This window comes from Rhynchophorus ferrugineus, unplaced genomic scaffold, assembly GCF_030347505.1.
Source record: "Rhynchophorus ferrugineus isolate W39M unplaced genomic scaffold, kcgeb_rfMv2 rfM1, whole genome shotgun sequence".
NCBI classification, from domain to species: domain Eukaryota; kingdom Metazoa; phylum Arthropoda; class Insecta; order Coleoptera; family Curculionidae; genus Rhynchophorus; species Rhynchophorus ferrugineus.
In genome coordinates this window covers 37,154,328-37,171,822 of record NW_027472580.1, presented here as the reverse complement: position 1 = coordinate 37,171,822, position 17,495 = coordinate 37,154,328, and the positions used below count along the sequence as shown (strand labels likewise).

General features: G+C 30.0%; 1 protein-coding gene across 5 annotated transcripts in view; it reads left to right on the top strand.

Moving 5' to 3' along the window:
- Positions 1-17,495, top strand: part of rdgA (retinal degeneration A) — a 281,202-nt gene that overhangs the window by 163,843 nt on the left and 99,864 nt on the right. For all 5 annotated transcript variants that reach the window (XR_013005773.1, XM_076404439.1, XM_076404422.1 and 2 more), the window contains exon 6: positions 15,421-15,559. Coding sequence is in view for 4 of the 5 variants with exons in the window: in XM_076404439.1 (XP_076260554.1) it covers positions 15,421-15,559 (139 nt within the window). In the remaining variant the exon portion in view is untranslated. The remainder of the gene's footprint in view (positions 1-15,420; positions 15,560-17,495) is intronic.

Genomic DNA, 17,495 nt, shown 5'->3' with positions numbered 1-17,495 from the left:
TTCTCTTTAATTTTCTTGTAGATTTTCTCTTGCATTATAATTTGGTTCTCACTTTTGTTAACATTCAGATCTCAATGAAGTTATTACTTCTCAGAGGCATATATTTAAAAGGTATTCTTAAATAAAACACGTGTTATTCACCAGTTTATATAAAATTAAAAATTGAAAATTTGAGGGTCAAAAATTATTCAAATATATGTTTATTCTTTGAAATCGTTGGAAAATTGTTCAAATACCACTAATGTTCTCGATTTGTTGAATTATCATAATTAATTGATTAATACTATTAATGATTCAACTTCATTTAACCAAATTTTAAAGATATTTTTGAGATCTATACTTCCTTGAAGTTTTTCTACATATATCTAGTTATGATATATTTCAGGAATAGTGTTCTGGTATGTTGAATTTAAACTTGTTTAGGTATTTTTAGATTCATTGCATATAAAATCTTGGTAACTCTTTATTATTAAGCACTCCAACAAAAGCTATTCTAAAGAAGCTTCTATATACTTTCGGAGTATATCGACACATTTCTTATTTATTCCCATCTCCTTGATTATTTCGATTTCCTTGTCTTTTCTTTATTCAATTAAATATGGTATTAGTAATTTTGAGTTCTCTTTATGTTCTCCACCTAAATATTTTTATATTTGTATTACACTAACTTGTATTCTTCCTAATTTAGCAGTAACTACTAAGACATTTGATCTATTCCTTTCTCTCATAGTGTTTCGCTTACTATTCTTTTGACTTTTTTCTATCTCCTTTCTTGGTGGGTGTACCCTCAATTTTTATATATTCTCCTATTTTAAATATTATGAGGTATTTTTCTTCTTGTTTCTCTCTAGTTCTTGCACTGTTATTCCTGATATTTTTATTACTTGTTTATCATCTCTTTGTTACTAATTTTTTTAAATACATTTTAAATTTTCCTTTTACAAACTATGGTTTTATCTGGACTGGACCTACAGTTTAACGTGGGCTCCGAACTACGGACCTAGGCATTAAGCCAACTGGCGAGTGGCCAACTTAGAAATCACCCCATAAGTCTTACCCAGCCTGGTTACTGCCGTGACTGGGATCATTTTCCTTGTCGGATTTTACACTTTTGCCTAGGACAATCATAAATATTAAACAATCACAAATATAAATTTACGACCATGCCCCTGCAGGATTCCGCTACTACCGCAACAATAGAAGGACCGTCTTGTCGCCTTTACCACTACGCCACCAAGCCGGCTATTACTAATATTTCCTTCTATTTCAATTTTCTATTGCTATATCATCATCCACCATAGGATTTTCATTAGAAAAGAAATAATATTCACCAAAAATTTTTAACGTCAATGGTGGTTCTCATCTCCCGGGAATAACTATTGGTGATTATTGCCGATTATGATATAGTTTCGTATTAAAACGTTTCAAAGTGTTATTATCATTTTAATTCATGAGTGTTTATTTTAGTTGAATACTTGTTCAGTTATCAAGAATCTTCCTTGTTAGTTCTACTTAAAAATCTCTCTGAAGAAAAAGAAAAATCTGTACAAACATATTTTTTTTATTCACAAAATATTTTTATCTATATATTTATATATTCGCATGACTTAATCAACATTAACAATAAAATTATATGAATATAATAACACGAATAAGACAAAGTATGTTTTAAACAAAAATATACAAAGTCAATTGGTAATCACTGATGCAAGGCATGTCGAATAACGAATAAAATAACTTTCGTTTCCTAGGATACACTTACATGAGTTTCTTCAATACCTGTGTTAAATTTTCTCTACTAGCACTCTTTTATAATATGACAGTGGTTTGTGTTTTGTTTCCGTAGTCATACTTTGAGGTATTTTGAAATTGCTATTAATATACCATGTCGCCATGTTAATAACATGTTAACAGTTGACGGATATTATTAATATTTTCTAAACAGTCTTCTAAGTTCACCTCCTCAGTTCTGGTTAGAATCTTGGTAACTTTTTGATCTGTTTAATGATAGGGAACCTTCCTAACTTCTGTTTTTGTCATTATATTTATGTAATACCTCTTATTAATCTCATCATTGTCGTTAACAATTTTCTTTATATTTACACTATTACCTCGCAAATGAGAATTATACTCAACGGTACTGCATGTCAACACTAGTGTAGCAGTAGGTAGTATTTTAGTGCTTGGTCTAGCAAATATTTTGTTTAATTTATTTAATATGTCTGCAGTACCCATAAAATCAAGTAGTAAACGAAAAAGTGTCCTCATATTTCACTTTTTATTGAATCGACATTCGAAGCTCAGAATATATAAATTATTTACATTTTCGAATCGAGATATTTCGCGTACATTTAACATACCTACATTTAATTGCAAAATCTTACGATAAGAGATAACCACAGAGTTTTGTACGAATAGGAATTTGGTTACGAAATCTAGTATATATAATTTCATAGTAATTAATCCGGTTTATCCTAAAATGCTTAATGAATTTCACTATAATTTATTTACGTTTTCTCCTAAATTTTTTCGAGTTTCCTATTGACCCACTTCATAATTAATTTATTTCCTGGTGATTTAATTTTAGTTGGTCATCAACATCTAACTCTAGTTCCATTAATGGCAGAGCCTTTTAATTAAAAGTTAGATATTTTGGGCGATCGAATTAGTTTATCCAAACTTTTAATGAACTTTACTAGCGTATACACTTTTCATTGAGTACTTGAACTTAATTTAATTTACATATGATTCATTCACGAGTAACTTTATTACTCAAAATTTTTTAAAATATATTGAAGCTCGAATTGTATTTTTATTTATAGTAATAATTGTTTATTGACACATCTCAAGTTACAAGCTATTTTTAATGAAATTTCCTTTAACTAGATCTAATATTGCTGATAAATCCGTATGTTATTAATTTTAAATCTATGTTTATAAAAAGGCACCAGACAAACGATGTGGCTACGGAACATTTAATTATTTAGAGAACCGGATTTCGTAGAAAAGTAAAATTTCATAGTTCACGGTTTTTTAAATAAATACTATTTGAGCTATGTTATCATTTCTTGAAATGTAATTCATTTTAATGTGACTACTGATATAACAGTATTTTATTTGTAAGTGCAAATTTGTAAGTGCAAATTTGTAGATACACTAGTATATTAATTCTAAATTAATAAGTAAACTTAGTAACACTAATAGACTATACTAATATTTTATACACTAAAAAAATTTAAATTAAAACTTATAAATTAGCACAACTTTCGAACAGATATTACTTAACTATATGTAATATATAAATAAAATAAACAATAAGATAATGAATTAGCATACTATTATATTTATATTAGGGGTACAAATTGAAAACTCCAATTTATAGGTTTAATTAATATGTACTTCTTTCTGAACGATTTCCAAGGCTATTAATCGATGTAAAATAATTTATTATTTATTTATTTCTCTAAAACCAGATTCACTGAATATTTACTTTTAACTTTCTTTGTAATTTGGTGGGCCTTGTTAACTATTTTAAAAATTCTCGATATTGTAACCAACTAGTTCCTAGACCTTATGACTTTTTATAGTTATTTACTGGAATTTTTCATTAATTAGTTAGCTCTCACTATCATATTAAAATGAACAGCAAGCGATTTGAAACAGACATTTTTTATTATTTAATACTGTAATACTAATGTACAAAATTTGATTTTGCGTATTCATATACTCTATATCGTAAATTATAATATAATTAAAATATTATTAACACTCATAATTGATATAGCAATAAATTGAGTTGTTAATGAATTTAATTCGATCGAACTGATTTATCAGACATTTTAATTAATTACGTTACAATTTATTGATTTCATAGAGTTTTATTAAATAATGTTAATATCTTCGGCGATATTTTTCATTATTGGTTACTCCTTGGAAAATTGTTCAAGTACAATTAATATTATTTATCACCTAATTTACTCTAATTAATTAGTATTATTGTTACAACAATCATTCAATAATTTTATTGATAACAATATGTTATTAATGACGGTAAGTTCCCGTCTCAATTGAAATTGCAAAATATCAAATCATATTCAAATATTATTTTTTCTAGTAAAACAATATTTTCCTACTTTGTAAACTGTAGTCGTCTCTCCTAGACGTTCATTTAGCGCAAGTAAATCACATCAAGATCTTCGCTTCTAAACTCTTCCAACACTATCCATTGAAATATTCGCAATGCGTGTACAATAAACATCAATTAGCGATTAATTTCCTTTTATATCAAACATTTTCCCGTAAACATTCCTGTAACTAATCAAAATAAATTACTACAAAGTGGAATAATAATTTTGATATTTTAACGTATTAATTTTAGATACCTATTAACTGATACATATACATTACTGATACATATTGTACCTGTTGCTCTGAATTGCCTTATGATTAAACAGTACATATAGCGCAAGACCTCAGTTTAATTATGTTTATTGAAATAAATTTCAATAGAGAATAATTTTGCTTATACTAATAGATTCTATAAGCTGACTTGATTTAATTAATTAATTTCATTGAAATATTAATGAAATAAAGTTTCTGGAATCTATACCGTTTATATATTTTATCAAATGTCAATGTAATGTATCACGTTGAGTTCTTGGGAAACTTAGTAACCTGTAGCCACATTAGTCAAGATTCACCAAGTTCAAGTATTTCAAGTTCAAGTATTTCAAGTTCAAGTATTTCAAGTATATCTTAAATCTAGAGTTCGAATTCCAGTCGCCCTTACAATTATTGAATCGAAGTATTTTCCTAGCATATCGATATATTGACTGAATAAGAATCGTAGTTCTTAGACCGCATTAATTGACAACTCCAGTACAGAGATGCCGTTATTCATATAACAAATTATTCTCAGTTCATATATATTATAATATTGACACTAATAGTCAAAACAATAAAACATCCGATGCACGTCGTCAAAATTTACGTCAGTACGTATTGCCGTATTAACTTAAAATTTTTGCCGGTTGGTAACCTCTAATTATTAAAACTAATGTTTTAGCAAATTTTATAGACACTTGACAACACTGTCGACAAGTATAAACACAAATCCAGTTTTATAGACTAACTTTGCCATTTTTTGGGTATTACGAAAAGAAATAATAAGAAAAAAATAATTGGCTTAAGAAACGTTTAGACTAGAAGTCTTATACCAGATACAGAAAATAGAATAAACTATAGTATATTCAAAGTTTTTTTGTATATACGTCATCAGGATGTTTAATGTATTGCCGCAATTTGTAAATTCGTTTTAGAATCAGGCAAAATTACTAGTTAAAAAGAGACATAATAGTCTAATTAACATAGTCCGAAAACGTAAATGAATGAGCCTGTCAAAGGTGTCTGGTTGTCAGACGTATGCGAAATTCTTGAAAGCAAAAATGATAAGAGGTTATAATTCTAAACTATAAACTATTGTAGCTATATAATTAACTGTAGTTTTTTGATGTACTATAATGTTAAACTAAATTATATTTGATAACATTTTTGTTCAATTATTTTATTTAGACTAGAATTTTGTTGTATGTCAAAGCCAAACTGAAATAAAACTCAGAGTTGATGCGGCGTTTTGATGTCACAAATTTACATGACCTATGTACAAAATAACTTTGAACAGATTGTAGATTTTCTTTGTCTCGATAATCACACCTCAAGTTATACGACTAAACTTGATCTGTGCATGAATTTTTAAAATACCTCAGTAGATTATAAATGTTAGCGATGCGAATTATATGAATATTATATGTTCTAATATATGTATGTATATATATATATATATATATATATATATATATATGTACTAATATTATATATAGCGAATTATATGTTCATTAATAATAATATGTTTTATACGATATTTTTAAATAGAGCTTTAATTTTTACAAATACCAATACATTATTCAAAATCTTGACATCTAAAAGAACATATTCAATTCAAATGAATTAATGAATGTCTTAACACAGCATAAAAGAAACCTAAATATTTTAGAATGGATCAGTTTATTCAAGTTTTATTTAATGCTTCCCTGTTCCCGCAACTATACGCTAACATTTTCCCTCATGTTTCTCATCAGGGCTGCTCTTCTGGCTTATTCATTTTTGAAACCTTTTCTCGATCATAATTGACGTATCTTTAAGAAAAATATCTTCTAAAGAAACATATTTGATGTTGGGAACTCAGAGTTATTAGAGAGTATATAAGAAATCGCCCACATTTGATTCCTTCAAAAATAGTTTCGGATTGCCGCTATTTATTATTTAACGACTCCTTCGGAATTGTCACATACCTTTTGAAATACTCACTGTACATTGTACTGCCATTCTAGCCTCTAATCCTCTGAATATATGTGTTGTATTATCATTTCTTAGGTATTACCTCCGATTTGCGTCTGTACAACCACTGTTTACATTTGAAAATATATGTATGTAAAAGTATGTTCGACCTATAAATGCATTCCATTGATTAGCTGATAAACGCTAATTAGCTATGAAAATAGGCTACATAAAATATTTTTAACAAATAATTAAACCGATTTCAAACAATAAATAAGGAACTCACTAAAAATAAAAAATAATCAAACTTACATTTTTAACACAAAAAAAGTATAAAATAAAATATGTACATAATAGCCGTTGTAATAACTAATTAAAAATAAACAGAAACTTTATTTAACCTATCTACTATTAATATTTTATATTCTACAATATACACACAATTTAGCTTGATACCTACCTAAACCTATCTATCTATTTATAATATTATTTTAACTACAGGGTGTATAGGTGTAAAAAAATATTTAAAAAAAACTTATTGCAATAAAAACATCGATAAATCGTTTTCGATATTTTTAAAAAAATATCGATATATCGGAGAAAAAAATGTCTATTTTTTTCATTAAGTATCAAAATATCGATATTTTACAAAAAATTATATCGATATCTTATAAATCACTTAAATTTAGTGACTTGTAAAATTAAGTGCCAGTTTTAAATGTGTATATATTGTAGAATACAAAATACGTGTAGTAGATATGTCAAAATAAAGTATCTGTTTATTTTTATTTAGTTTTTATAACCATTATTATGAACATATTTTTTTTAAGCTTTACTTTTTACATTGAAAATATAAGTTTGATTATTTTGTACTTTTCAGTAAGTTCCTTATTTATTTTTTGAAGTCTGTTTAATCTTTTGTTAAAAATATTTTAATATTCTCTTTTTAGTGTTAAATATTTACTCAATAAATTACGTAGTTATTTTATTAAATATTACAATGAATAGCCCTAGTAAAGCTACAGCCCAAATGGGGAAATGCGAATAAATAGAATATAGAAACAATGATAGAAAATAACGAACATTTCAGGCCCCGGGATCCGCCACCTAGTCTAGGTGATTTGACAAAAGTTACAATCAAACTAAAACAAAAAAACTGCTGTCCTATTGGGAATTGAATCATCGACCTCTACGTATCAGTTCAACGTTCTAACCATTACACCATAGAAATAGTTGCCAACAACATTTCTACGACGTCTCGTGTGATAAGGTTATTGCTTAAAAAGCAAACTGACTTTTTCACTGAACTACTTCTGATTTTCTGATTTGTTTCCAACGGGACCACCTCCGAAGTGCACTCTTATGAATAAAAGAAGAATTTTGAAAATCGGTCCATAATTGATGGACATCATCATTACCCACTGTCTAGACGTTACGATCATTCGAATCAAACTAAAGAATTTTGAAACAAAAAAATTAATTAATATTTTCAATAGTTCTTACCTGAGATTAAACCACTTATTTTTTTCTTTTAGATGTAAGCTACAAAAATAGAACGAATAATATTATCGGTTTTATTGAACGAAGTTTAAATACAAACCAGCTATCCTGTCTGAATATAAGCCTAGCTTCGTGTTTTGTATTACATTTAATAGGGTTTCCGGGAGTTTTATTAATGTTTCCCTTTTTAATAATGGAATAAGGTAAATGTACGTTATTATCAAAGGGAAAGCGGTTATTAAAAGTTATTGAGTTCGTAGATTTAACGCGAATGTGATTAATCGATTTTTGATAGTGTTTAATATCCCGTCGCTGTTGTTTGAACAAATATATGTCGGCGCGATATTTTGATTTGATTAAGTGAATTATCGCCGAGTGAACAGTTTGGAATCGTTGCGGATTGATCGATAAAGGTGCGCGATAATGATGAGAAAACGGAAGCCTTTGGTCAGAAACAGATCTATCTACTATAAAAATCGACTCAGGTGAGTACTCTATCATGCTTCTTACTTTGCGCCATCACGTTAACATATTTAACGTCATTTCAATAATTTCTACCTCTCTTCTCATGCAACGTTAACTAATATAATCTTTTACTCTAACATATTTCTCATATTCTCTATTTATATATCTTCTTAGCAAAACTATTATGATCATGTTGACCAATTCCTATTCGTATATTAAATCTTTTTTATATTAATATATATTTATTACATTGTTACTAGTTGTTTACGACAAACCTACAACTTGTCTTTAAGATAACTTAAATCTAGGTATATAACTGGGAAGAAGCATCGGCCCTATCTTAGTCTCTGGTGAAATAATGTTTATACATGCCACTGGTATAGTTTTTATTATATGCACCTCACTAGTCTTCTTTTGAGTCCGTGTTCTGTTCTGGTAGTATCCAAAAGCTGCAATACTTCAATATTCTCATGTGAATGGAGTCTTTCCTCATGTCCCCTTATAATTGTCTTGTTTCCTTGACTAACTATGGTTATATGAAAGTCTCAATGTAGGTAATCAGTCCTATAGTATTTGTCGGTACATGTTAGTACATATATTTGTCAGTTGACAGTACATGTATCAGTCCCTTGATAATTGTGATTTCCATTTAGCCAGTACATTTTCTTATATTTCAATTCCAGTTTTTTTCTTTTCTTCTTAATATGTTCCTTCCAGCGAAGTTTTGCATCCCGATTCATTCCGAGATATTTAGCGTTGCTGCTATACGGAATGATAGTATTATTTAATATTATTGGTGCTTGTACGGTCTGTTTGTAGGTGAATTGAACATGCATAGGTTTACTTTCATTAATTTTAATTTTCCAAGCTTGTGTCCAATTATTTATATTGTCACTTCCCTGTTGTTTTCGTAAATTTTCGTAAAGGATTCTTCAAAATGTAACCATCGTAATATTCTCCACTTGTGGTATGTCATAAGCGTAAAGTAGATAAAGCATTTGTCCCAGTACACTTCCTTATGGTTGAATTTAGCTTCTTTTATTGTATAGTAAACGCAATGGTAGCCCAAAATAGGTTGTTACCGACGAAAATATTTTAAAAATCCACAAAATGATTTTGAATGACCGTAAATTGAAATTGAATGAAATAGTAGACACTCTGAAGATATCAACTGAATATGTAAATCATATCATTAGTGAATATTTGAGTATGAGAAAGTTCTGTGCAAAGTGGGCACCGCGCGAGCTCGTTTTTAACCAAAAACAACGACGGATTGATGATACGGAGAAGTGTTTGAAGGTGATCAAGTGTAATAAACCCGAGTTTTTGCATCGATATATGACAATTTATGAAACATGGCTCCATTATTTTACTCCGAGGTCCAATCGACAATCATCCGAGTGGACTGCACACGATGAACCCGCTCCAAAGCGTATGAAACCACAACAGTCGGCTGGCAAGTTTATGGTGTATGTATTTTAGGATACCCATAGAATAATTTTCATTGACTACCTTGAAAAAGGAAGGACCACCAACAGCGACTACTACATAGCGTTATTGGACCGTTTGAATGACGAAATCGCTGAAAATCGGCCGCATTTGAAGAAAAAGAAAGTGCTGCTTCACCAAGAAAATAAACCGTCTCACAAGTCATTCGTAACGATGGAAAAAATCCATGAATTGGGCCTCGAAATGCTTCCTTGTCTACTGTATTCTCCAGATCTGACTCCCAGGGACTATTTCCTGTTCTCAGATCTCAAAAGAATGCTCGCTGAGAAGAAATTTTTGTCTAATGAAGAGGTGATCGCTGAAATTGAGGCCTATTTTGAAGCAAAGGATAAATCGTACTACAAAAATGGTATCAAATATTTGGAGGGTCGCTATAATCAGTATATCACCCTTGAAGGGAATTATGTTGAATAAAAAAAACTAATTTTGCAAAAAATATGTGTTTTACTATGGTAATCTGAGGACTTTTCAATTAACCTATTAAGAAAAAGTGAGACATTTGAAAAAAGTTGGGTATATAATTTCTGATGAATAATTACATATTCCTTTTAAACTGTGGATAATTGGTTTTGAAATAGTAAACACAGTTTATTGGAATTATAGCATAAAAATTCGTGAATTTTTTTGTTTTGTTAAAAACAGAATAGTGCGTGAACATCTTATACTTTACAGCCGTTTCATTTCCTTTTGATACGAATATTTTTTTAGATAAAACAATTTTGATCCAAAGGAGGTTATAAACCGTTGCTTAGAACCCCATGATTCATTATTGCAGCAAGATGAACATACAACAAGCCACACTACAACGACATATTACAACTATCTAGCAATACTTTTTATTTAATTCTTTGAGTCTTTTGAGTTTTGTGTTCTATTCTGGAGATATCCACGAGTTATATCATTTTGATATTGACATGAGAATGGAGTCTCCCCTCATGTGTTCTTCCGTTGATCTTGATTTCCTAAGGACTTTGTTTTGGAAAGCTTGTATTGTATTTGTATCGCTTGTTCCGTAACATCCTCATAATTGCATATGTCCATATAGGTTTTAATACTTTTATAACAGCAACTTAGTATGTACTTAAAAATTGTGATTTTCGTCCAATTAACAACACATTTTCCTATATTTTAAGTTATTGACAAATTATGAGAAAATTTAATATGATGCTAATTATCATCACAAGAGTAGTAAAGTTCGTTTATTTTTTTGTGACTGAAAGAAATAAAGTTTGTATAAATAAAAATAAAGTTATAATGTTTTTACAAAAGTTGCATTTACAACTTTGAAATTTACCATAATTATTATTTTATCAAGGCCATTCTTGTGTCAGATTATTGTCAATATTTTTCCCTCATTATTTTACTCAAAACCATTGTAGGTCCAAAACTTCAGTGAAATATTATCGATTCCTTCTGCTCGTATATTTCTCGTAAATTACCCACCACTCCGTCTTATTAATATTTTACTGAACGTATAACGCTCGAAACCATTACGTTTGCTGCAACTTTTATACAGGTGGAAACTGCAGCCGTCGTCGACCTTAAAATCGCGGAATTTCATTTTTCCGCCTGTTTTCATCCTGCACTTGCACCCCAAGCGTTGCTGAGTTTTAATGAAGTTAATTGTTTGAGAAATTTACGCTTCTTAAGATTCTCTCGAAGAGAGATTAAAGTCGACTTTTGCTATGAAAGCAAACGGGATCTATCCATAAAGTTTCAGGAAAAGTGACGTATTTGAATGATTTTTGGTTGGAAGTCGGCTTGTTAACTTTGCTATCAAGATATTATAAGTATAATATATCATATTCCTAACTTCTAGAGAGCATTAAGTATTGTATTTACTAAAACGTATAATTTTTGCAATCCAACGACTAGGATTAGAGTTAATTGAAGCAATTTTGGACATTATTTGCTACAATTATCTTTAACAATTTTACCATGGTTCCTAAACATTTGATATCACTAATTAGTTACATAGTGTGATATTAATGTTAATTCTATTAAGACTTATAAAACTGCTAAAACAATCTTATTCTCAACACCAATCAGGAGTTTATTAATTTAAAAGCAACATTTCCAAAGCACCCTGTCTCTTTCTGTTAATCTTTTTTGATACATTATTATACACGTTTATCTTTAGCAGCAATTTACTGTGATTTGAATTTGCATAGCAGCAAAAGTATTTATATATTTTTAGGGTAGATTAGATGCCTCGATGAATAGAGGTTAAACGAAATGAAACAGTGGTGTTTACATTATGTGATCGTTATTTATTGAAGTAATATAAAAATTTTAAATACAAATGATAAAAAAAGGCTGGCAGCGGTGTTACCTGGAGACAGTCAGTGGTGGCACGTCTAAACCAAGCGATGGTCGAGTACTGTATGAATGGAAATACCCTTCAATAACATCCCAGATAAACGTCTCGGGGTTGCCAGCTATTCGTTATTGGGTTCTAGTTAGCTGCCCCTCCCCGCCCGTGTTCAACATTTGGGATTATATTTCTGGGTATTTTGTAGACCGTTATTCCACTATGTAAAATTCGACATGCCTCAAGGTCGCTACATATTGACGCGGAATAATTATACATTAATGGATAATACTAATTAGAAAATTATTATTTTATATAGAAAAATGTCTAAATTATCAAAAATTGAACAGTTAGGTTGGGCTATTTAACAGTTGTTAACGTTACTACATCGCACTTTCAACAATATATATCACTGATCAAGATGTACGCATACGCCTAACATAATATCCACAATATTTTTAATAGTCCAGGATCTAGTAAACGCCAGACGTTGTTTTATAAAAGTTGAGTTCCTACAAAAGCAGGCCATGTATAATTCGCTATTATAAAAAGCTTATCGTAGTTGCTTTGACAGAGCCCACCATGACCGATCTTCACTCCATATACTTTCTTAGTAATAGAAAATCTAGATATCTTGGGATACTCTCAAAATATAAGGCACTTTTCATTAATAATAATAATTATCCTCTAATATCCTATAATATAAATCCTCCTTTGTGACCGAATAATGGGTCAAAGATACGTGTTTATATGCCGATCTAGGTTGTGATCGATCAATATATGTGGGACTCACCATCAAGTATTTATTTTTTTAATTTAGTGATTTGAATATTCATTTAGATATGTCTGTTTCTGTTAATAAACCTTTAAATTAGGTCAATTTTGCTACTTCATTTTAAATTTTTATCTAAAATAATACTATTTTTTAAAAACCCAAAAAATATTTTTTTTGTGCTACTATTTCGCTATCTTTATTTTTTCATAAAAATATCCATATATTATTTCAAAAATAATAATAAATAAAATTCTTGTGAACTATATCCATGAGTAAATAATAACAAATGTGACATATATGTATATATATATATATATATATATATATATATATATATATATATATATATATATATAGAAAGCATACTTATAATAAACGGTCATTACATATTTCAACTCTATTCTTGGCAAGTATTTACTCGAACGCAATTACAATACGATTAAACATTATAATAGTAATAATGACGTCATATTTGACATATATATCCTTATTTTTAACTTGATTTCCACGGTTTCGAATCGATATTTCGACGACCTTCCAAAAATCTACATTTGTATGAGATATAAATTGTGGTGAACTATTAAATAGCAAATTACAATTCATAAACATTTACCGAAGCAGCTCGACGATACGGTCAAGTGGCTCAAATTCTGGAGGTTACAAAGCAACTCCCTGAAAACCCAGGCCATCATTTTCCATAAGAAGCGTTACGGACTGCGCGTCCCGCAACTTAAGATCGTCACCGCAATAATTCCATGGCTGGATAACGTCACGTACCTCTTCACTTCGACCGGCGGTTCGGTTGACATTCCCAAATCCAGAAAGCTATCCAGAAAGGTTCGGGGATAGCAGACCTGCTATCTTCTCTGATATGCCCTTCTAGCAGACTTCCCATTTCCATCAAATGCTTATTTTACATGCTTATTAAGATGTTAATTCGGTCCGTACTCCTCTACGGATCTAATGTCTACTTCAAGTTTGTTACACCCAACCAGGTCAAACGGCTTCAAGTTTTCCAAAATAAGCTCCTCACGAGAATATTAAATGCTCCATGGTTTGTCAGAAAGAATTCAATCATTCCACAAACAAGCTCAAGTTCTGACTCAATTCACTCAACTCAGCTCCAGTTCTTCTGAAAACGCGCTTGTTCGCGAACTGGTCGACATGCTGGGAGCTTAGCACCGCGTCACCGCTAAACTTTCCCCCTTTTCCAGGCTGAAACGACCTCATCCGTCGCTACAGTCATAACTTTTGCCGCCATACAACAGTGTCCAGTTGTGTGTTAACTCAGGTTCGCGAATCAATAGAATCGCCGGGTCCCCCTGCCCAATAACGGCTGCCCGATCAGCGGGTGTCATATCCCCAAATTCAATGCAGTAGCAGTGGCGATCCCCAGAGGTCAACTGTGAAGCGGTTTCAGTTTAGTGTATTGGTAAGCCCAGAGGCAGTCCTACATAACCCGGTCCAACTCGTCACTCCAGGGCAAGTCTCCGCGAATAGATATGTGTCATGCATTCCACTGCCTGGTTTTAGGCCAGAACAAAAAAAACTATTAAATAGTCACTGTCGATAATTTATCTTCAATTTTTAATATATTATAGATTCTAATTGCGGTTCAATAATAGAGGCTGGTAGATTTAATAAGTAATTAAAATTTTTAATTATTATTTTTTAATAAGTAATTAAATCCTTTGTAATAGTGAAATAATCGAGTATGGGAAATTAAGGTTGTTATTTTCACTATTTCCCTCGCAATTATTCCATATTTTCTCACCAATATAAACTTTTCCTGGACTTTCGCAAATAGTTCAAAACCAAAATTAGTCATATTACTCAAACGTTCTCGAGTTTTAGTGAGACTAACGAACAACAATTCATGATTATATATATATATATATATATATATATATATATATATATATATATATATATATAAACTTATTATTACACTTTCCCATTACACTATATCTTTAAGCTGGAACAACAATTCTGTAAAAATAATCACAGAATTGACTAATATAAAAAAAAATCGCATCAAACACCAAAAAATGCTTTTATAAAATAATATTTAGCTAATCAAGTATAGCATGATCAGTCTATTTAATTTAAAGACCTAATTTTCAGATGCAGAACAAAGCATAAAAGTTTCTTTAAGAAACAAAATCCCGATAAATCGTCGTTGGAGTAAAAGCCAGAAGGAGGGAGCACCTTTTCCAATAGTAAATCGAGGAAAACTTAGAAAGAAACTTCCTCTCCGATCCTCTATAATTAGTCAATTACGACTAATACTCGAGGATTTCTTAACTTCGGCCCCTCCCTCGGACGGACCGAATGGACCCGGTGGGCAAAAAGAAAAAGAAACTCGATTTTAATTGAAACTATGCCCTAGGGGCGACCTTAATTTGTTCCGGTATCGGGTATCGGTGATTATTCGAGTTGAATGGTCATAACAAGATCAAAATCGCTTTTAGATCGCATTATATCGCGACAAGTTTTTTGAGATTTGTTTTTGGTTTCATTTCAGAAAATCTATATCCGGTACAGCTGAGAGACAATTAAGAAGTACACCGGACTGGGGTGAAATTGCCATCAACGGAGATCACTTATGGGTTCCTACTTCGGTTTCGGGTGATTTTTGTTATGTTGGCGACACTGATTGTACGGTAAGTGATTTGATTTGAACACTCCGTGTGAACGCTCCTTCAATTTTTCAAATGATATTTTTTTATTCTGTATCAACTAGTCAATAAAGTGTTGGCAGATTTAAATTACCACACCACTCAACATTATAATAAAATATCATAAGTAAGATTATTTTAAAAACTGTACCAATTTCAGAATATCAAATATACATCAAAATAGAAAGATACTTTTATGCTATAAACATAAATATGAAATAATATAGGAAGTAATACATGTTTGTATATTAAAACAATTTTGAAATTAATATTTAACTTTAATACACATAAATATAAACAATTAGTGAATTTATTTTTCATAATTTAGAAATGTATATTAAAGGAATGTATTTACGATCATTTATTTAACTAATGATTTTTCAAAGCTGAAATCTATAAAGTAATAATTAAAATAAATGATACAAGGCTCAAACAATAAAATGTCCTATAGTTATTTGCATATCTTTGTAATAACATTACTCATTAATTAACACCTTAAATTTTTTCAATACCTTAAAATGTACAATTTTGCTGATAATAATTCAAAATGTCTTCAATTTGTCTTATATGTCCTATCCATGCAAATAACGTAGATAGTTTCATTTTAACTGCTACTATTTTATCTTCGTTACTTTATTTATGTATTCATGCAGTTTTTATATTTTATCCATATTTCTTACCTAATATATATCTATAGTGCATACAATAACTACACTAGGTTTATTAAAAGAATAATTTATTTACCTAAATTTCTAATTAAAATTGCATCGTTCTTTGCTTATTTATTCCACTCATTGATATCTACTGCTTTCTACCTTGTCTTATATCCCACATGGAAACTAACAACTCACCAATAAATTAGGATCTAAAATTTTATGAAACTATATTATAATTGTTAATATTATTTGCAACATTCATTTTAACTCTTGATGCACAAATTTACATATGTATTACGTGCAATATTCGGTTAGTGCTTTGTTAAGAAATGCATTTACTAAAGAAAGATGGAATTAATCATAAGTTAGTACCACTAAAATTTACAGAAAAATCTTAATAAACTTTAGAATTACCTCTAGTACAATCATACGTTATTCTCAGAACCATATCAATTACTATCACTACTTATCAGTCTTTAAGCAAGAACATTTTTCCTGTTTTTCTGTTTCTAGCTACTTTCTGTTCACCAGACATTAAATCAAAAGGTGATTTTAAAATTCCAAATATTTTATAAACAAAGAGGTTAGGCAATTTTCGTCTTTCTCAAATTTTGTTCATATATCATGTAATAAAGCGGACGCACAAATTTGTTCTTACTACTGAAAATTTAAAATGAAATGAACCTTACTATTCTTAATCGTCATTTTATCAAAATTGACCATAACTGTTTAATAGTTCCAACAATACGGGAATAATCGATATTCTTCTTCCCGTTTCTTTCCGTTTTAATATCGTTTCAAAGGTAAAATTTAAGAATTTGACTTCCGACACAAAATTGCTTTTTGCGGGACAACGTTGCCAGATGTTGATATTAAAAATTACGCGTTCGTAATTGATTGTCGTACAAGAAAAAAATGGTAACACGTCGACCGGAGTCTAAATGATTTGTTTATATATTTTGGGTCACCGATCTGGCGGCTACTCCTGGTTGCTTGATTTAGGCGTATTTCATTTTATTGGAATCTATTTATTTGTAGGGTACATTACACAAGACCGTTAAGGTTAAAACTTTTTCCTCGATATAAGCTTTAACCGTGGTAAATTCCTTGCCTCCAGATACCCCCGTTTTCCCTAAAAAGAGAGACACAATTTTCACTAAATCTGTTAATACGTAGATTTTAAGAATTGGCTATGAAATATTAATCATTATCTGAATTACTTCAATATGTAGTTTTCGGTATATCTGAAGTACAAAAATTATTGC